This window comes from Xiphophorus maculatus, chromosome 7 (assembly GCF_002775205.1).
Source record: "Xiphophorus maculatus strain JP 163 A chromosome 7, X_maculatus-5.0-male, whole genome shotgun sequence".
Taxonomy (NCBI): Eukaryota; Metazoa; Chordata; class Actinopteri; order Cyprinodontiformes; family Poeciliidae; genus Xiphophorus; species Xiphophorus maculatus.
This window is the reverse complement of record NC_036449.1, coordinates 8,057,889-8,073,090: the sequence shown is the minus strand read 5'-3', so window position 1 is coordinate 8,073,090 and position 15,202 is coordinate 8,057,889. Positions and strand designations below refer to the sequence as shown.

Genomic DNA, 15,202 nt, shown 5'->3' with positions numbered 1-15,202 from the left:
CATCCTCACCAAAGAGCTCAGGAAGAAGAATTTACCCTTCTATCGTCTAAAAACTGAAACTAAAGCACTTCTGGACAGAAAACAAGCCTGATGTTGCTTAAAACTTTAGATCTATAAGTCTTATCATAGGAAATCTATTGAGAACCATTGTATTATCTTAAAAAAAGGTGTTTCTTTGTATTTTTTTTAGTAAAAAAGTAAGTAAGAAGAACAAAGTGAGTTGAAATAGCAGGACTCAAGCAGAAAATCTGGCACATTATAACACAACAGCCCCAAGGTTGGGAGTCTTGTGGTAAAAATTAGAATTTGTTGAGACTGGTAGACATGTTGTTTACAATAGTCTTATCAAATGTCCCTCAATCATTTCGGTCTGCCTGTTTATTTTTTCCATTTCTACTACAAAGATACCCAAAAGATTTAGCTACCCAACTTCCTTTGAGTCACAGTACAGTACAGTATCTTGCACTGGTTGTTATCTTGAACTTTTTCATTGATTATCACAAACAGAAGCTAATATTGTAAAATAATTTTTTTTTTTTTGGAATGTGCGAGGAACATAAAAACTGGTTCAAGTTGATTAAACATTCAGGCAAAACTAAAATGGATGGGATTGGATGAAAGCATATTGAAGTGTTAGATTGGCCCAGTTAAAATGCAGACATAAATCCAATAGCAAGTCTGTGTTAAGAACTACAAGATATATATATATTACAGTTACCAGCCTGTTCAAAGAGTGGCAGCTGTAATTTCAACAAAAAGGTGGTTTCACCTCCAGGGGCTGAAAATCAATAGATGTCACACTTTCCAGATTCTCATTTTTAAAAACATGTCAGGATGCCACGCATCGTTTTCTTTCAATTTCACAACACGCACTATTTTCGGTTGGCCTATCACATAAAATCCCAATAAAATACATGGGCCTTTGTCCACTATAACGTGTCAAAACGTGGAAAAGTTCAAGTTCAACAAATCAGAAATGCAATAAGCCACAGTTAAATAATTCAAAGCCAGCAACAGGACTTCTTTAGCATCTCTCATATGCAGTTTGTTGCAAGCCACAGCTGCCTGCTTCTTAATTACTCAGTTGGTAATTAGTGGCTGTCCGCATGGAGTCCAGACTCATCCAACCACAATCTATTTTGTTGTTTATTGGTGGAAGGCGGACGATGTGTGGCAAACAGATACTCACACACGCTCCGTCACACAGCCTTCATGTGGCAGCGCATGCAGCTGTCACCGATGTTCCAGCAGGACGCAGGCGGGGGCATGCGTTACACTTCATCCTGCAGGCCGGACAAAAGAACAAAGGAGTTTCTCAGGGGAAGAGATTAGCTCGGCTGCCTCGAGTGCCATCGTTATCAGCATTATTAGCCTCGAATACCAAAATTCTTTGAACCTCGATTCAGGGCAAACTTGAACATTTCGTTTTTTCGTGCTTTAAGCAGGTGCAACCTTTGTCCTCTGGATCCTGGAGCATTCCTCCCATCAAGGCTGAGTGCCTTTCAAATTACATCAGCAACAAAGAGGAGTCCTGTTTTTTTTGTTTTGTTTTTTTTAGCTACAATCCATCATGATGCCTAGTTCTGTAAAAAGCTGCTTCTATTTTTTTTTTCTTTCTGAGAAGTCTGAGATGTAATTTGTTCCAGCCAAGATAATGCTTGGTAGCGCTAAGCTAGGGGTGCAGTATGACAGGGCTGCATGATGTAGATGAATCATCCGTTCTTTATCTCCTCTTTCTTGTCCTTTGGAGTCTGTTCCAGCCTTCACTGGGCGTCAGGCTGCTTAGACTCCAAACAAATTGTCAGTCAAGGTAATATGAATGAACATTTTTTCACCGCAAAAACAAATACTGCAGATTGCAACTAGAAAAAATATATTTTCTAAGCTTTTCTCTGCACTTGTCTGACATCCCTACTAGCAAGACGTCACAATGTGGCAAAAACGGACTTTTTCCATGTTTATTCCCATGTGATCTTACTTCAACTAATAATTTCAACAGAAAAAAATATTTAATCTACAAAACATCACATCACTTGATTGGTAAACAACCTCTTAATAAAGGTGTATGCATGAAGTCTTGAAAGAAGTGATATTTCATTGCAGTGGGATCATCTAAAATTACAGAATTTATTCTGAAAATAAACTCTGGAAATTTCTTTAACTTTGACAGCTTTTTTTTTATTTTTTATTTCCTGCACAATGGCACAGTTGGTGGCATTGTTTCTTTGCAGGATGAGGGTCCTGGCTTCAAATCACAACCTGGAGTCTTTCTGCATGGAGTGTGCATGTGGAAATTAACCAGGTGCATCAGGTTTTCCTTGTTTTTGATTATTTTTGCTGGTTTTGTTTTTATTCAACAAGTACACATAAAAAAATATTTACTATATAAGAAGAAATGTCCGCCAGGTTATTTGATAGAGGTAGTTCTTATTTTACTAGGTCTAAAAGCAAAATGTGCAAAAGAGAACATGCTGTTTTGTTAAGTTTATGCAGTTAAGAAATTAGATTTTTTTTTTGTCTAAGTTTCTGGTCATTGCTAATCACTAAAAAAAAAACAGTCAGGTCGGCAGAAAGTCATTAAATCAAATTAGACAATGGCTACTGAAAGTGCTAGAAGATTGATTAGAAAAAGTAGAGTGAGAAACAAAAATATTGGTGCACTAAAAAATAATTTAAGCTAAAACTAAATGTAAGGGCAGATGAATGGATGACTGGATGGAAAAAGGCGTAGGGTGCTGGAAGCTACACGGCAACAAGTTGTAAATGCAACAGTACGTTAAACATGCAGTTTGTTTAATTAGTGAAAATTAAATTTCCACTAATTTGCCTACTGTGACAAAAACAAAAAAAAACTGTTCACAACAGCGCAAACACTTTAATGACCAGAGCCGTAATGACTCAGGACCAAAATAATTAGAAGGTAGTGGACTGAAAAAAAAGCTCCTGATGTCAGCCAATAAGTTAATGCAGGGTAATTACCCGCCTATACTCGGTCCGGCCGCGCTGATCCGAAACGACAACAGTACATTGTGATGCCCGACACACGTGTGCACATTAGCATTAGCAGCCCCAAGGCCCTCAGTGTACCTGTCACGCTTCTCTGCCGCCACAGCCTGACAGAATGATGCTGTCTCATTAAACATAGAGAAACAGACTCCTGCATCACTGAGCAGATGTTTGTGTGTATGATATATATTATGGTGTTAGGACCTAGTCACATACATATTGTAGAGACCAAACATTATATGAGCACTAAAAATTAGCTAGCTAGAAAACGGGGCTTTCTAGCTAGCGTGACTCTATTAGCTAGCTAGGAAACGAGGGACTCTGTTAGCTAGTTAGAAAACAAGGGGGACTCTGTTAGAGAGCTAGGAAACAATGGACTCTATTAGCTAGTTAGAAAACAAGGGGCTCTGTTCACTATATAGGAAACAAGGGACTGTTAGCTAGTTAGAAAACAAGGGGGACTCTGTTAGAGAGCTAGGAAACGATGGACTCTGTTAGCTAGTTAGAAGCCTGACTCTGCTAGCTAGCTAGAAAACTGGGGGACTCTGTTAGCTAGCTAGCTAGCCAGAAAGCCCCATTTTCTAGCTAGCCAGCTAGAAAGCCTATATTAAATGGGACTATCTAATTTTGTTTAAGTTAGCTTAGCTTTTTTTAAGAGAGCTAAGTTAATTTTATCATTAACGATGATGAAAAGACCTATTTGCATGTTAAGGGCCATGTAAAATGAGGCAGTTCTTTTGCACTAATGTGTGAGTCTGCAGGTCCACTGCTCGACTTTTAATCACATCACTGTGCTGATGGAGAGTCCATGCAGAGATCAGATAGGGAGCAGCAAAGCAACACTCTGAACTATAATCTATGAGCCTTGACAAGGGGAGGTCTCTAACAGAGTTAAACAGCCTGTCACCTCCAGAGGCAGTACCTAAAATGTATTCATCCCTTTAAATGTTTCATCCTTTTTATTGCTTCTAAAACAGTCAATCATGGTCGACAAAATGTTTTCTTTTTTGCCAAATGTACAAAAAAACCTGATTTCTACAAAACAATTAAAAATATTTAACAAAATTAGGCAAGAGTTTGAAGAAGCGTTGACATTTCTTGTCTGTGTCTCCAAAAACCCAGGGGATTTAATGAAAGTAACAGATAGAAATTAAAAGGTTGTGATTCCATTACTTCAATTAGAGTCCAGCAGAAGAAGGAAAAGATACTACAAGTGTTTGTGGGCGAGCCAAAACCATTAGTCCAGAATTGGATTTACATTAATAAGCGTGTGTGTGTGTATGTGTTTTTTTCCTCCGGATGATGAACGCTGAGCAAGCAAACCTTTAAAGAGTTTCAAAGCACAGTAATTCACATCCTGGGGGACACCTTTGTGGAAGCACCCAAAGATAATACATGTCGTTTTATTTTTTTCAGTCCTATGATCACCATCTTCGCATAAAGACTTGAAAAACGTCTGAATCCATTAAATATTCATACACCTCAAGCCTGGAATCCCATTATGCATCAGTTTCCAATCCTATAAAACAAGCAAACTGCTGCTGTGGCTGGAAATAACACAATTTTCCCGTATTCATTAATATTATCTGACTGAATTATGGAAGTCGGCCAGGACCCTCATCGGCCCCAGAGGCACTTCCAGGAATGGCTTGGAAGAACCAGTCCGCCTGCTGCGGTACCGACGGAGTCCCGGGGTCCCCAAAGGGAAACAGGCATGAACGAAAAGTGGTTCCATTTCATTTACTTAAATGACAAAAAATGAAGACAAATGGAGTCATTTTTTCTATTGCTGGGAGGTTTTAAAGTCACTACAGATCATACGCTACATTTTTCTCCCAGACTTTTCCTAAGCTTTGCTGTTATACTCATAGAAAGCACAGGTAAGTCTTCAAAGTGAGCCTAGTGTAAGTTTCACATTTACGCTGGTCTGAGGCTCATGTTTTAAAGAATATCTGAGAGTGTAGTTGCAGCCTTACTCACATTATTATATAAACTTTGAAATTGAATTGTGTCTGCATAAAAAGATGAGGTTTGACCTTTTTCATGTTCTTCCGTGTTGAAGGAGCCTCATTATTCCACACAGGTGGCCATTTTGAATATAACACAAGCAGATCATACTTGACTGAACGTTCAGTCTGCAGGTTGATGATAATGTCAGAGGGTTATGTTTATGACTTTAGTTCACACTATGTCCACGTAAGATCACATTAGCGTTTAGAAATTCAAGTCATTAGCACAATCTAATGCTAGCAATGTTTACCATTCACACTTTGACCAAAGAACTCGTCAAAAATTATAGAGACTTTGAGTTTGGCTATCGAAACTTACTGACATTAGGAGGTTTTTTTTATCTGATTAATTTTAATGCTGGATAGAATTAAAATAAAAATTGTTAATTTAAAAAAATGTCTTATCCTGGGTTAGTATTTTGCTACTGATAAAATCTCAAGTTAAGTCAGTTTAATCTTTTTTTTTTGTTTGTTTGTCTAAAACCCAACACAGTGTCGGCTCAAAGCCAAAGCCCAACTATGTTGTGTTAAATTAACCCAGAACTGGATTTGTCCAGATTTAACTAACAAAATAACCCAATTTATTGTGTTTTTAAGACTACAGTTACATTGAAATACAATAAAAATCCAATAAACCAAACCAAAAACGTTGATATATACGTTCAAATTTCCATTTATGTGTACATTTCTGGGAATATGATTAATTTCTGAGTTTTCACACATTTACTGATGTCATATCTCAAGAAGATTTATCGTTCCATGATAAATATAAACCAAATATAGTCCCATTGGAAGCCCAGGAATGTTGAAAAATCTTTACATCTTAAAATCTCTTCTTGCACTAGCATTTTTTCAAAGCGAAAACTTACAACAAAAAATCAGTATTTAATTTCAGTCCACTTACTCATTGAATGTATGTTAGAAAAATATGTGTGTTTTAATGCTGGTTCCCAAAACAATCCATTTAATATAAATGTAACTAAAATATCAGTTTATGCTCTACTACTTCTTATTATTAGTTAGAGTTTAGGGAATTTTAGTAGTCAGTGGCTTTCTCCTTGTCTGTGCTTTAAATATAACATTTCATCCAAAAGTCTACAAGAGAGCCACATGCAAGACGTTTTTGTGAAATTATTTCAACCACAGACAGCAAAATGTCCTAACTTTTTCCTCTGCTAGATATCATATTTGTGCATTATATTGAGTAAAACTAGCTACTTTTTTGTTGAAACATCAATATGTGACTTCTTAAGGATATAATCTTGGATGGGGCTTTCTAGTTTTCTTTCACATCACCATATTAATATAACCACGGGAGTCAAAATGACGCAGAAACGTAAAACGACGACATCTGCAGATAACAACAGTTCACCTTAAACTGCAGGGTCAACCCAATCAAAACCACATTAGACACTATTAGACTGAACCAGTGAATGCAACCACGCAGTCTCCCAGCATCCAGCAGGGAGATGTGCAGCTTCGGCTGTTGTGTTCCGCACTACAACATCGCAGGAATGCACAGAGGCCAGGTGAGCCCACCTGAAGTCTACTCACTCAGAGCGCCTTCCGCTCCATCACATCCCAGAGAAGAGTCCCGCTTCCGAGTCTCCGCGGCGGCTCTTCACTCAGCTTCACACCGGGCTCCGGGCAAGCCGACCGGGGACCGGACGAGCAGAAAAACCCCGCGCTAGGCGCTCATTCGTGTTCTGTGCGTTAGAAAAGTAGTAGAAGAAGAAGAGAAAACCTTTCACTGTTTTCTAAATATTTACCGGAGGATTCTGGCTGCGCGACCTGCTCCCTTTGCGGGATTCTCCTTGGGAACTGTGCTGCCTTCAGGAGCTGCTCGTAAAACTGGAATTCCCCGAGTTAAATGAACGGAATTTCTTCTTCACTTCCCCGTCATAGTTCAGTGGTCGTGAAGGGATTACAACGATTTGAATTGTTTTGGTTAGAACTGGTTGAAGCATTAAAATGCAATAAAAATACTACAGAGTTTATGAAGAAATATGGAAAAGAAGAAAACAAACCAAAAACACAATCTAAAGAATCATTGGTGTATTCAACGTTTTTAAAACTGCACAGTGGAAGTGAATTATTATTATTACACTTAGCGTTAAATCTATAGCTTTTGTTATGCTTTCAAGCGGAAATCCACATTATAGATGAGTTTTAGTTTGATTGTGTGAGACACTTTACACTTAAGTGAAGGCAGCACAACCGTAACACAAGGCTCTAACCCCGCTCCTGATTGGTCATGATGGGGAAAGAAGCAGCCACTCAGCCCCATACGCCTCTCTCCTTCATCCCCCTTTCCACTCAGATCAGCAGTCTGATAAATACCTTCTCTGGGGGATGCACGTAGTGACCAAATTCAAAGATTCAAAGAAGAGAGGTTGATTCAATTCAGCTTCTCATAATGTTTAGATCACTGTGGAGAAAAGCGTTTAGTACGGATGAAAACGTGGATTCAGACAGAAAACACTGGGGGAGATCGTCCGTCAAACAGTTTCTGAGCTTAACCTCAAACACATCAGGGCAATAATTCAGAACACACCAGCATGCAAATGAATGAGTGGTTTAAAATAACAAAACAAAGTGTTTGCATGGCCTAGTCAAAGTTGAGACTTAAATTCAATTGAGAGATCTTGGCAGGATCTTAATCAGGATGTTCAAGCTTTAAAATCAGCTGAATTAAAAACGAGTCTACAAAGCAGCGTGGGCCAAAAATGTATCCACATGAGATAAAGCACTTATTGCCCTTTACTTAACGAATGATTGGTGACTGTTATTTTTGCAAACGTTGTGTGTGACCAGTTTTTAATTTAACTAATTCATTTTTCACATAGGTTCCAGGTTGGCTTGGACAAGTTTTATCCTGATAAATAAAATACAATTTGAAAACTGCATGTTCAATTTTCTCAGGTTATCTTTGTCTGATATCGAACTTTGATTGATAACCTGGAACATTTAAGTGTAACAAAAAAGCAAAATCTGTCAGGGGGCAAATACATGTTCACACTCTTTAAGTGTAAATGACTTAATGATGGAAACACATATTATAAGTATTTTCAGTGTCAGAGCTCTAAATTGGAGATCTGGAGCAAACTCAAAAATATAACACGTGACATGAACTGATAATTTTACAAAACTTGTAGGTACTTGGCATGCGAGCTTTTATAAACACTGGATTTCAGCTGGATTTCTTAACCTGGATGCACCTGTGAAAATCTTTGGAATATGATATAATATAATATGTATATATATAATATAATATAATATAATATAATATAATATAATATAATATAATATAATATAATATAATATAATATAATATAATATAATATAATATAATATAATATAATATGTCCATAAATCTTGCATGAAATAATTTAATGTGCATGTCTTCTGAGAAAAAAAATGCAAAAAGCAGAAAAATGGTGTTATTATTCATTGTGACTGCTTAATTATTTTTAAGGATATGTACTACAAACCCATAAATTCTGGGCTATTATAATCCAAGTATAAGTGGATGTTATACTCTTTTTATTTTTTTTTTTGCAAGGTCGGAATTTCTTATTAGGATTGTGTGAGCGTACCCAGCGTTGAACTTGTATCAAAGTATGCTTTTTGTGTTGCAGAATATGATGTGGAACTCAGAGTTTGTACCGTTTTGCAGCATCAACTGCAAACCAGCTGCATTAATGAGCTTTAATAACAGGTCAAAGGCTCCCCCAGCACCTGCAGACAGGTGTTATCATTTCACTCAGCAATGCCTCCAGGTTACAACCGGGGACTGCCCCGCTGTGGCTCGAGGATACAGTTGCTCAGAAACCATAAACCTCTCCTCCCACAGTCCAGGGGCAACCCCCTGAAGTAACTGATATCACAGGAGGACAGTCGGTGTTTACCTCCAGCCATGGAAACGGACCCACGCTGGCGTCTTTTCACATGGGATTCAGACACAGTGAAACAGGATTCCGGGCCTATTGTCAACCTCCCCGGTCAATTTTCAAAGCTCCGTAATCTTTAAAGGATTTTGATCACAAAAGGAGAAACGGATGAAAGTCGCGAAGATTGTCAAAATTAATCTTCTTGCTCTTCTGAGTCCACATGCGGTTGTACTCCTTCGAACACACGCGTTTTATGTCGTGTGTTCAAAATCATTTTTCATCTGGCATAACTACTTATCTTCCCGCCTAATATCTTCCGCTTACGCCCACCTCGGTGAGTAGTGCTAAGCAGGAAGAAGACAGCAGGACGGTGAACCAGTTGGCGATAATCTGTTCATGTAATCTTCACATTCCAGTTGCCCTGGATGCTGATCCTTTAATGTTTGAAGGCAGCAACGCATATGGCCTCAACAAATTTCAGGCAAAGCAGGATTTAAGACTTAGGATGCATTAACACTTTAAAGTAAGGAAAATACATTATCTTTACTGCCTCAGGGTTCATGAAGCTCTAAGCCCCCGAAGACAGCAACACTTGAAAATGCAATCAGCGGGTTGTAGCTCTAGTGGCTCTTCAGCTGAAGGCCTCCAGAAGATGCACAGTGAATCTGAGCTGTTCAGTCAACTCATGCTATGCATTTAGTTTTGAAACTGGGGTTCCCACTTTTTTCCTGTCTAGGTTTATGGCTATATTTTAATGATTTCTTGATCCTACAGGTCTGACAGTAATCTAGCTGATCTGTGGCCTGTGAAACTAATACAAAAATATACTGAACCGCAATTTATTAACAATGTAACAAGGAATTTCTATACAGAGCTAGACCTGGGGAGCTACTGTTTACCAATACATACAAAGAGATTAAAAGAGATTTCTGCTTTCTTATTCAGTTTCTATTTTGTATTTTTTTAATAAACAGCATGCACATAGAATACAATAATCATTTTCAATATTGGTCTTTAAAAAATACATCTTAACAATTGCTGACATTTACAGACACTCACTTAGGTATTGAGAGATGTCAAGACACATGTTCAGTAACCATTAACAATAAACTTATCAATGTTTTTTTTTTTTTTTTACTTTGTTTTGTTTGTTTTTGGTAAAAACTGAAACTTGATAATTTTCTGAGAAACAAAAATGGCCATATCTAGGAATACTTTCTTAATTTCATCACTACTTATATCTTCTAGTTTTTTTTAATAACTCTGAAAATATTTATAAATTCAGGCAAATTTGCTTGCCTGTATATACCACTTGTCTTAAAATAAAGTTTGGGCACAAAAACATGACGAACGGTTGAATTGAAACGTCACATTTTAGATGACAGGTGTTTAGCCAATGACAAAAACATACAAAAAACCGCTCTAACCAATCATAATGAAGTAGATCTCAAAAGAGGCGGGACTTAACGGTGTCTCTAGCTGTACCTGGTTATCGCATAAGAAAGCCCAGAAGAAACTAAAGTTTACTGCCAATGAAACTCACAGAATGAATGGGACCGCTTATTCCAACTTTGACAACCAGGAACATGTTTTGAAACTAGGAGAGACGTTTGAGAAACACCCTAAAAGTGCCTACCACACGGTCCGATGTAAGTGGCGTTTGGACTCAGTAGGTGACATCTACCGTTTACTTTGGCTAGCAAGCAGCACGCTAGTTAGCCTGTAAGCTACACATCCGGAGTTTGTTCTTGGCTTGGACGGTTGCTAGAACAGCCTTCTTGGTGACTTATTGCAGTCGAACGGCTTCCCCCGACTTCTTGAAAAATGATAACCGTTTCAGACTTGTGTGTCATTTAGCTTTTAGCTATTAAAAACTATTACTGTTTCACGCTGTCGAAATGGAAGCTAATGTTAGCGCTGCCTCACACTGTACTCTACCGCCCCCTTGTGGTAGAGGCTTTCTACTACACCATTTGTGGTCGCTCTCATTTTAAACAAACTTTAAAATAACCATCCCTATAAATGTCTTCCTGTTACAATTGTTCAACTAAATATTCTCATTTCTCTCCACAGATGATTTCAAACCAGCTTCCATTGATACAACATGCGAAGGAGAGCTTGAAGTGGGCAAAGGAGAGCAAGTCACTATTACTTTACCGAATTTAGAGGTTAGAAATTACGAAAAGGAGTTTGACTTGGTCAAGGTTTCAGTTCAAAATAATTTATTGGACGTATTTTTTAATTCTTTTGTTATTTATTTATTTCTCTCCTGACCTGTAAGGGTTCAAGTGCTCCAGTCACAGTGTTCAAGGGATCCAAGAGACCGTACATGAAGGAGTGCATCCTCATCGTGAACCATGACACAGGAGAGTACAGGCTCGAAAAACTCAACAGCAACATAGCTGTCAAGAAAACAAGGTGAGCTAAAATAGCTGTGTGTATGTTTAACAACCAGAGCCTTCTTTTTAGAATTGTGGTATTTATGGTTAGGAATATGTAAAAAGGGAACAATTTTTGTCTGTCTCCACCTGGCTTTCCAGAGCTGAAGGCAGCAGTAAAATTCACTCTCGGCTAGAGCAGCAAACAAGCCGTCTGAGCCAGCAGATGAAGGGAAACGGCAACAATAAGATCTCAACCAGCTCCAAGAGCTCTCCTCCCAAGGGGAAAACGTCTCCAGCGTCTCCAATGGATGACATTGAAAGAGGTGGCGTGCCACACTACTTCAGTGAAAAGTCCACATGCAGAGGAGAATGTTGCCAAGTCTCCTGGATCTCATTTCCCTCTTTAACTTGCGTCGTGTTTCTGCAGAACTGATGGCGGAAGCGCGCGTCATGGATCAGATGAGCAGCAGCAACAGCTCCTCGAACTCCAACAGCTCGTCGTCTTCGAGCAGCGAAGACAGCTCCAGCAGCAGCGACTCAGACGACGAGCGTAACCCTGCGCCGCCGCCTCTGCCTCCCGCCCCGACCAACCAGAGCATGCCTGTGATAAGCTCCGGCACCAATCACGTGACAAGTCTTCACCAGGAGAGCGGAGGAGGCCTCATTATGAACACGCTCAGTAAGTTGCACAGACCACTTCTGAAATTGATCTGCTTTGTGTTTTTGTTGTTGTTTTCAGTCGGTGCAGAGCAGTTCAGTCGTGCACTGATTGGACTTTATTATATTTATCTTTAGAATGCCACTGTGTGGCTCCATTTATCTGTTTGCTATTTAATATACATTTTAAATGAGGGACAAATAAAGGATTGTCATTGTGTTTCAAGATAAATCTGGAGGATATAAAACTTTTTTTTTTTCACACTGGAAGTAAGAATCTGGTCCATGCAAATATTTTCAGCAACACCTTTGTACAATTTCCATCTTTCTGCTAATTTTGCATAATATTTTCTTTAGTGATCGACTACAGCAGCAAGGGAGGCTGAACTGCAACTAACAATTATTTTAGTTATCGATTTATTTTGATGATTAATTGTATAAATTTGGCACATTCTGCAATTTGTTAAACCACTTAACCCATTTTTGACATTATTAAAATGATATTAAGCAGGGAAATAATTCAACCCATTTTCTAAAAGAAGACGAATGTTATTGCTTAAAATGCAGTAACATTCAAATGATCATTGATCATTTGTAGTAAAGGATGCATCTAGCTAAAAAAGTACTTAAAACATCAACATGTGAGAAGCTCAGCTTTCTGCTCGACTTAACATCAGTACAATGTGGGGCAACTTGTTTTGGATTAACCAATCGAAAGTTGGATAGCAGAGGCGCTTAATTGGAAGATTCCAAGGTAGAAAAGGCAGACAAAGTTGTTTAGTTTTGTTAGTTTTTTTTATCAGAAGTTCAAAATATATATTTTTTTCTATACAGTTTTGGCTTTATTTCTGCTCTGACTGTTCTTTCTCCAAATGGCCACTTTTCAGCCTACGCTCCAGTTAATGATTAATCAATTACTAAATTAGTTGAGGATTATTTTACTAATCGATTAATCAGATAAATCGTTTCAGCCCTACGTCAGTTGGGCTCCATCATAAACCTTTTCTCTATTTGCCACATTAACCTCTCGTGTGCTTTAGTGCCTCACTGAGCCGCCAGCTAAACAACATTTTTCTGCATTAATTCAAACTAGTAGTAGAACGGAACATTGCGTTTTTTTCCCCATCCGTCTGCTTCACAGGGAAAGTACCTCCAACCAGCGCTGTTGTTTTCCTCGTCGGTTTAAAAGCATCTCCCAGTTTTTTCCTCGATGTGCTCAGGATGTTAACAGAGCTTAAAACTTCCAGCTGCCGCTTTTTGTTTGGTCAGGTGAGCAGCTGCAGGGAATGGCTGTGTGTGGTCATGCAGCTAGAAAAAAAGCAACAATTATAGCAAATGTGAATGGGTCCATTTGAATCTTTTTATTTATTTTTTTTTAATGGAAGTGAGTTATCTTTGAATAATTTTCTAGCTTCAGTTATATAATGATATGCATTATTGTCATTATTTTGGCATTATTGACGCAGGGTGGGGGTGAATGGCTAAATAACACTTGACTGTCAAGAGCAAACTGCACCAAAGAGCTTCCAGGAACACTGTGGTTAAATGTTAGCAGTGCTTTAATCTGCAGAACGCAGATGAGCGTGTTGACAAATTGTTGTGCGAATTAAACCTCAGGTAAGAAAATGGGTCTGACATGTAGCTGGGTTGTAAATGCCCACTGACAGATTCTGTCAAGCAGCTAAGCAGTGCATTCTGGGATTGGTAGTTCTAGCAGGAAAATAAACCTGTATGTTTTTGCTTTCTCTCTCCAGAGAACGACCTCCAGCTGAGTGAATCAGGCAGTGAGAGCGACTGAAGACAAAGTCCAACCTGTCTGCTTTTGTGCCTCCTGTGAAGTGTGACTGTTATTTACATATCCACTGTTCTGTTAGACATGCTGCTTCTCTGCCAACAAGCATAACATTTCATCTCGCTCTGCTCATGTGAAAGTTTGTGTGACGCTTCTTTTCACCGTGACTTGGTGCTGGAAATCAATAAAAAAAATTTTTTTTGTATATATTTCACGCGATGCCTTAACCCCTAAGGGTTAAACTGATCAAGGAAACAGAAGGGGCATAATTTGAGAAGCGATTGTGAAACAAGGATCGATGTGGTGTCATCTTAAAACCACCGGCTAGACTTCTGTAATATTGTTCAGCCCAACAATATTACCTACCACTGTTGTGCCTTATGCTTTACACCATCAATTTGTGTTGCATGACTTTATCTGTTGATTTTTAAATTTTTTTTGTATCTTCAGATATCGTACTTTGCTACTGCCTTGAAGCGCTGCGGCTGAGAGTGTTTAAATCCAGTTAATTGTTACTGCATTATCACTCAGTGGACTTAAGTGGCTTTGTCGCTTTAAACCTGCAATACTTGAATCTAGTTATTTATCTTAATTTCTTTTTTCTTCTTTTTGACCGGAAATGAGTTTATTTTATGTTTAGTTTCTTACCCAAGAAATTGGAAATGCAAGTTACAAGCTGTACTGCAGAGACAGAGGTTTATTCTTCACCTGAGTGAGTCTTAAAGAGCTTAATGTGCTTTATTTCCTTGGGAAGTTCTTCAGGACTTCCTGCCTTTTCTTTTCCTCTTCCTTTTTTTTTTTAATCCTTTGTCATGGCTGAGTTGTCTCGACAAACAGGAATCTGAGTCTTTGGCATCGAAACCATCTGAACACAGTGAGAGGTTGAAGCAGATGTCTTTTGAAATGGAGAAGTGAAATGTATATGTAGCATAAAGATCTTTGTCAATATTAAAGATTTTAATTGTTTCTCGAGTGTATTTTCTATTTGTGCTACTAATAACTGTCGAGACATTACTTATCGTTATCTGCGTGAGGGTTGTAGGCATGAATAGAAGTATACCAAGGTTTTACCTCACAACTTTCCTGCTTTTTGACATCCACAATCGGGATAAAACAAAATGCAGCATAGAAAAAGTTTGATTTTCAGTTTCTTTCCAAAGGGCAAAAATAAAATGCTTATTTTGCTCACTAGTTATTTTTGGTTTTTGACTTGCTGAATGAACGCAAACCAATTTTGGCATCAGGAAATGCTTTTTTAAATTTATTTTTTACAGGATTTTTGTGTATTTTTTAAATGTAAGCCACGGTACTGAAACAATTTAGAATCTTAAAGCAATTTAAGAAAATGATCTTCAAGAACCGCTTTAAAAAAAAATCTGCATTTAGAGTAGGATACGTTTTCATTTGTCATGATTTAAATTTTGAAGGAGGGTTGCCTGAGGTCAAAGTTCGCCTATTGACCATAAA

At 38.2% G+C, this 15,202-nt stretch overlaps 2 protein-coding genes across 6 annotated transcripts in view; one reads left to right on the top strand and one right to left on the bottom strand.

Annotated features, from left to right (window-relative positions):
- LOC102231170 overlaps positions 1-6,822 on the bottom strand; it is a 69,688-nt gene extending 62,866 nt beyond the window's left edge. Inside the window, exons 1-2 of one of the 5 annotated variants that reach the window (XM_023336954.1) lie at positions 6,555-6,814; positions 1,190-1,283 (exon numbers count right to left, since the gene is read on the bottom strand). The gene's annotated coding sequence lies outside the window, so the exon portion shown is untranslated. Of the gene's footprint in view, positions 1-1,189; positions 1,284-6,554 lie in introns of all 5 variants that reach the window. The other 4 variants (XM_023336953.1, XM_023336959.1, XM_023336955.1 and 1 more) reach the window with 4 other exon arrangements.
- A 3,545-nt stretch (positions 6,823-10,367) lies between these two features.
- Positions 10,368-14,701, top strand: LOC102225624 (ELL-associated factor 2-like). Its single transcript, XM_005802974.3, has 6 exons — positions 10,368-10,554; positions 10,979-11,073; positions 11,187-11,323; positions 11,446-11,609; positions 11,714-11,965; positions 13,698-14,701. The coding sequence occupies exons 1-6, from the start codon at positions 10,452-10,454 to the stop codon at positions 13,739-13,741; spliced, it is 795 nt and encodes a 264-aa protein (XP_005803031.1). The 5' UTR covers positions 10,368-10,451; the 3' UTR covers positions 13,742-14,701.
- Positions 14,702-15,202: the final 501 nt, after the last annotated feature.

Coding starts and splice junctions, on each gene's coding strand:
- LOC102225624 (XM_005802974.3), top strand. CDS start 10,452: ATGAATGGGACCGCTTATTCCAACTTTGACAACCAGGAACATGTTTTG. Junction 11,610..11,713: donor AATGGATGACATTGAAAGAG/GTGGCGTGCCAC, acceptor GTGTTTCTGCAG/AACTGATGGCGGAAGCGCGC. Junction 11,966..13,697: donor CCTCATTATGAACACGCTCA/GTAAGTTGCACA, acceptor TTCTCTCTCCAG/AGAACGACCTCCAGCTGAGT.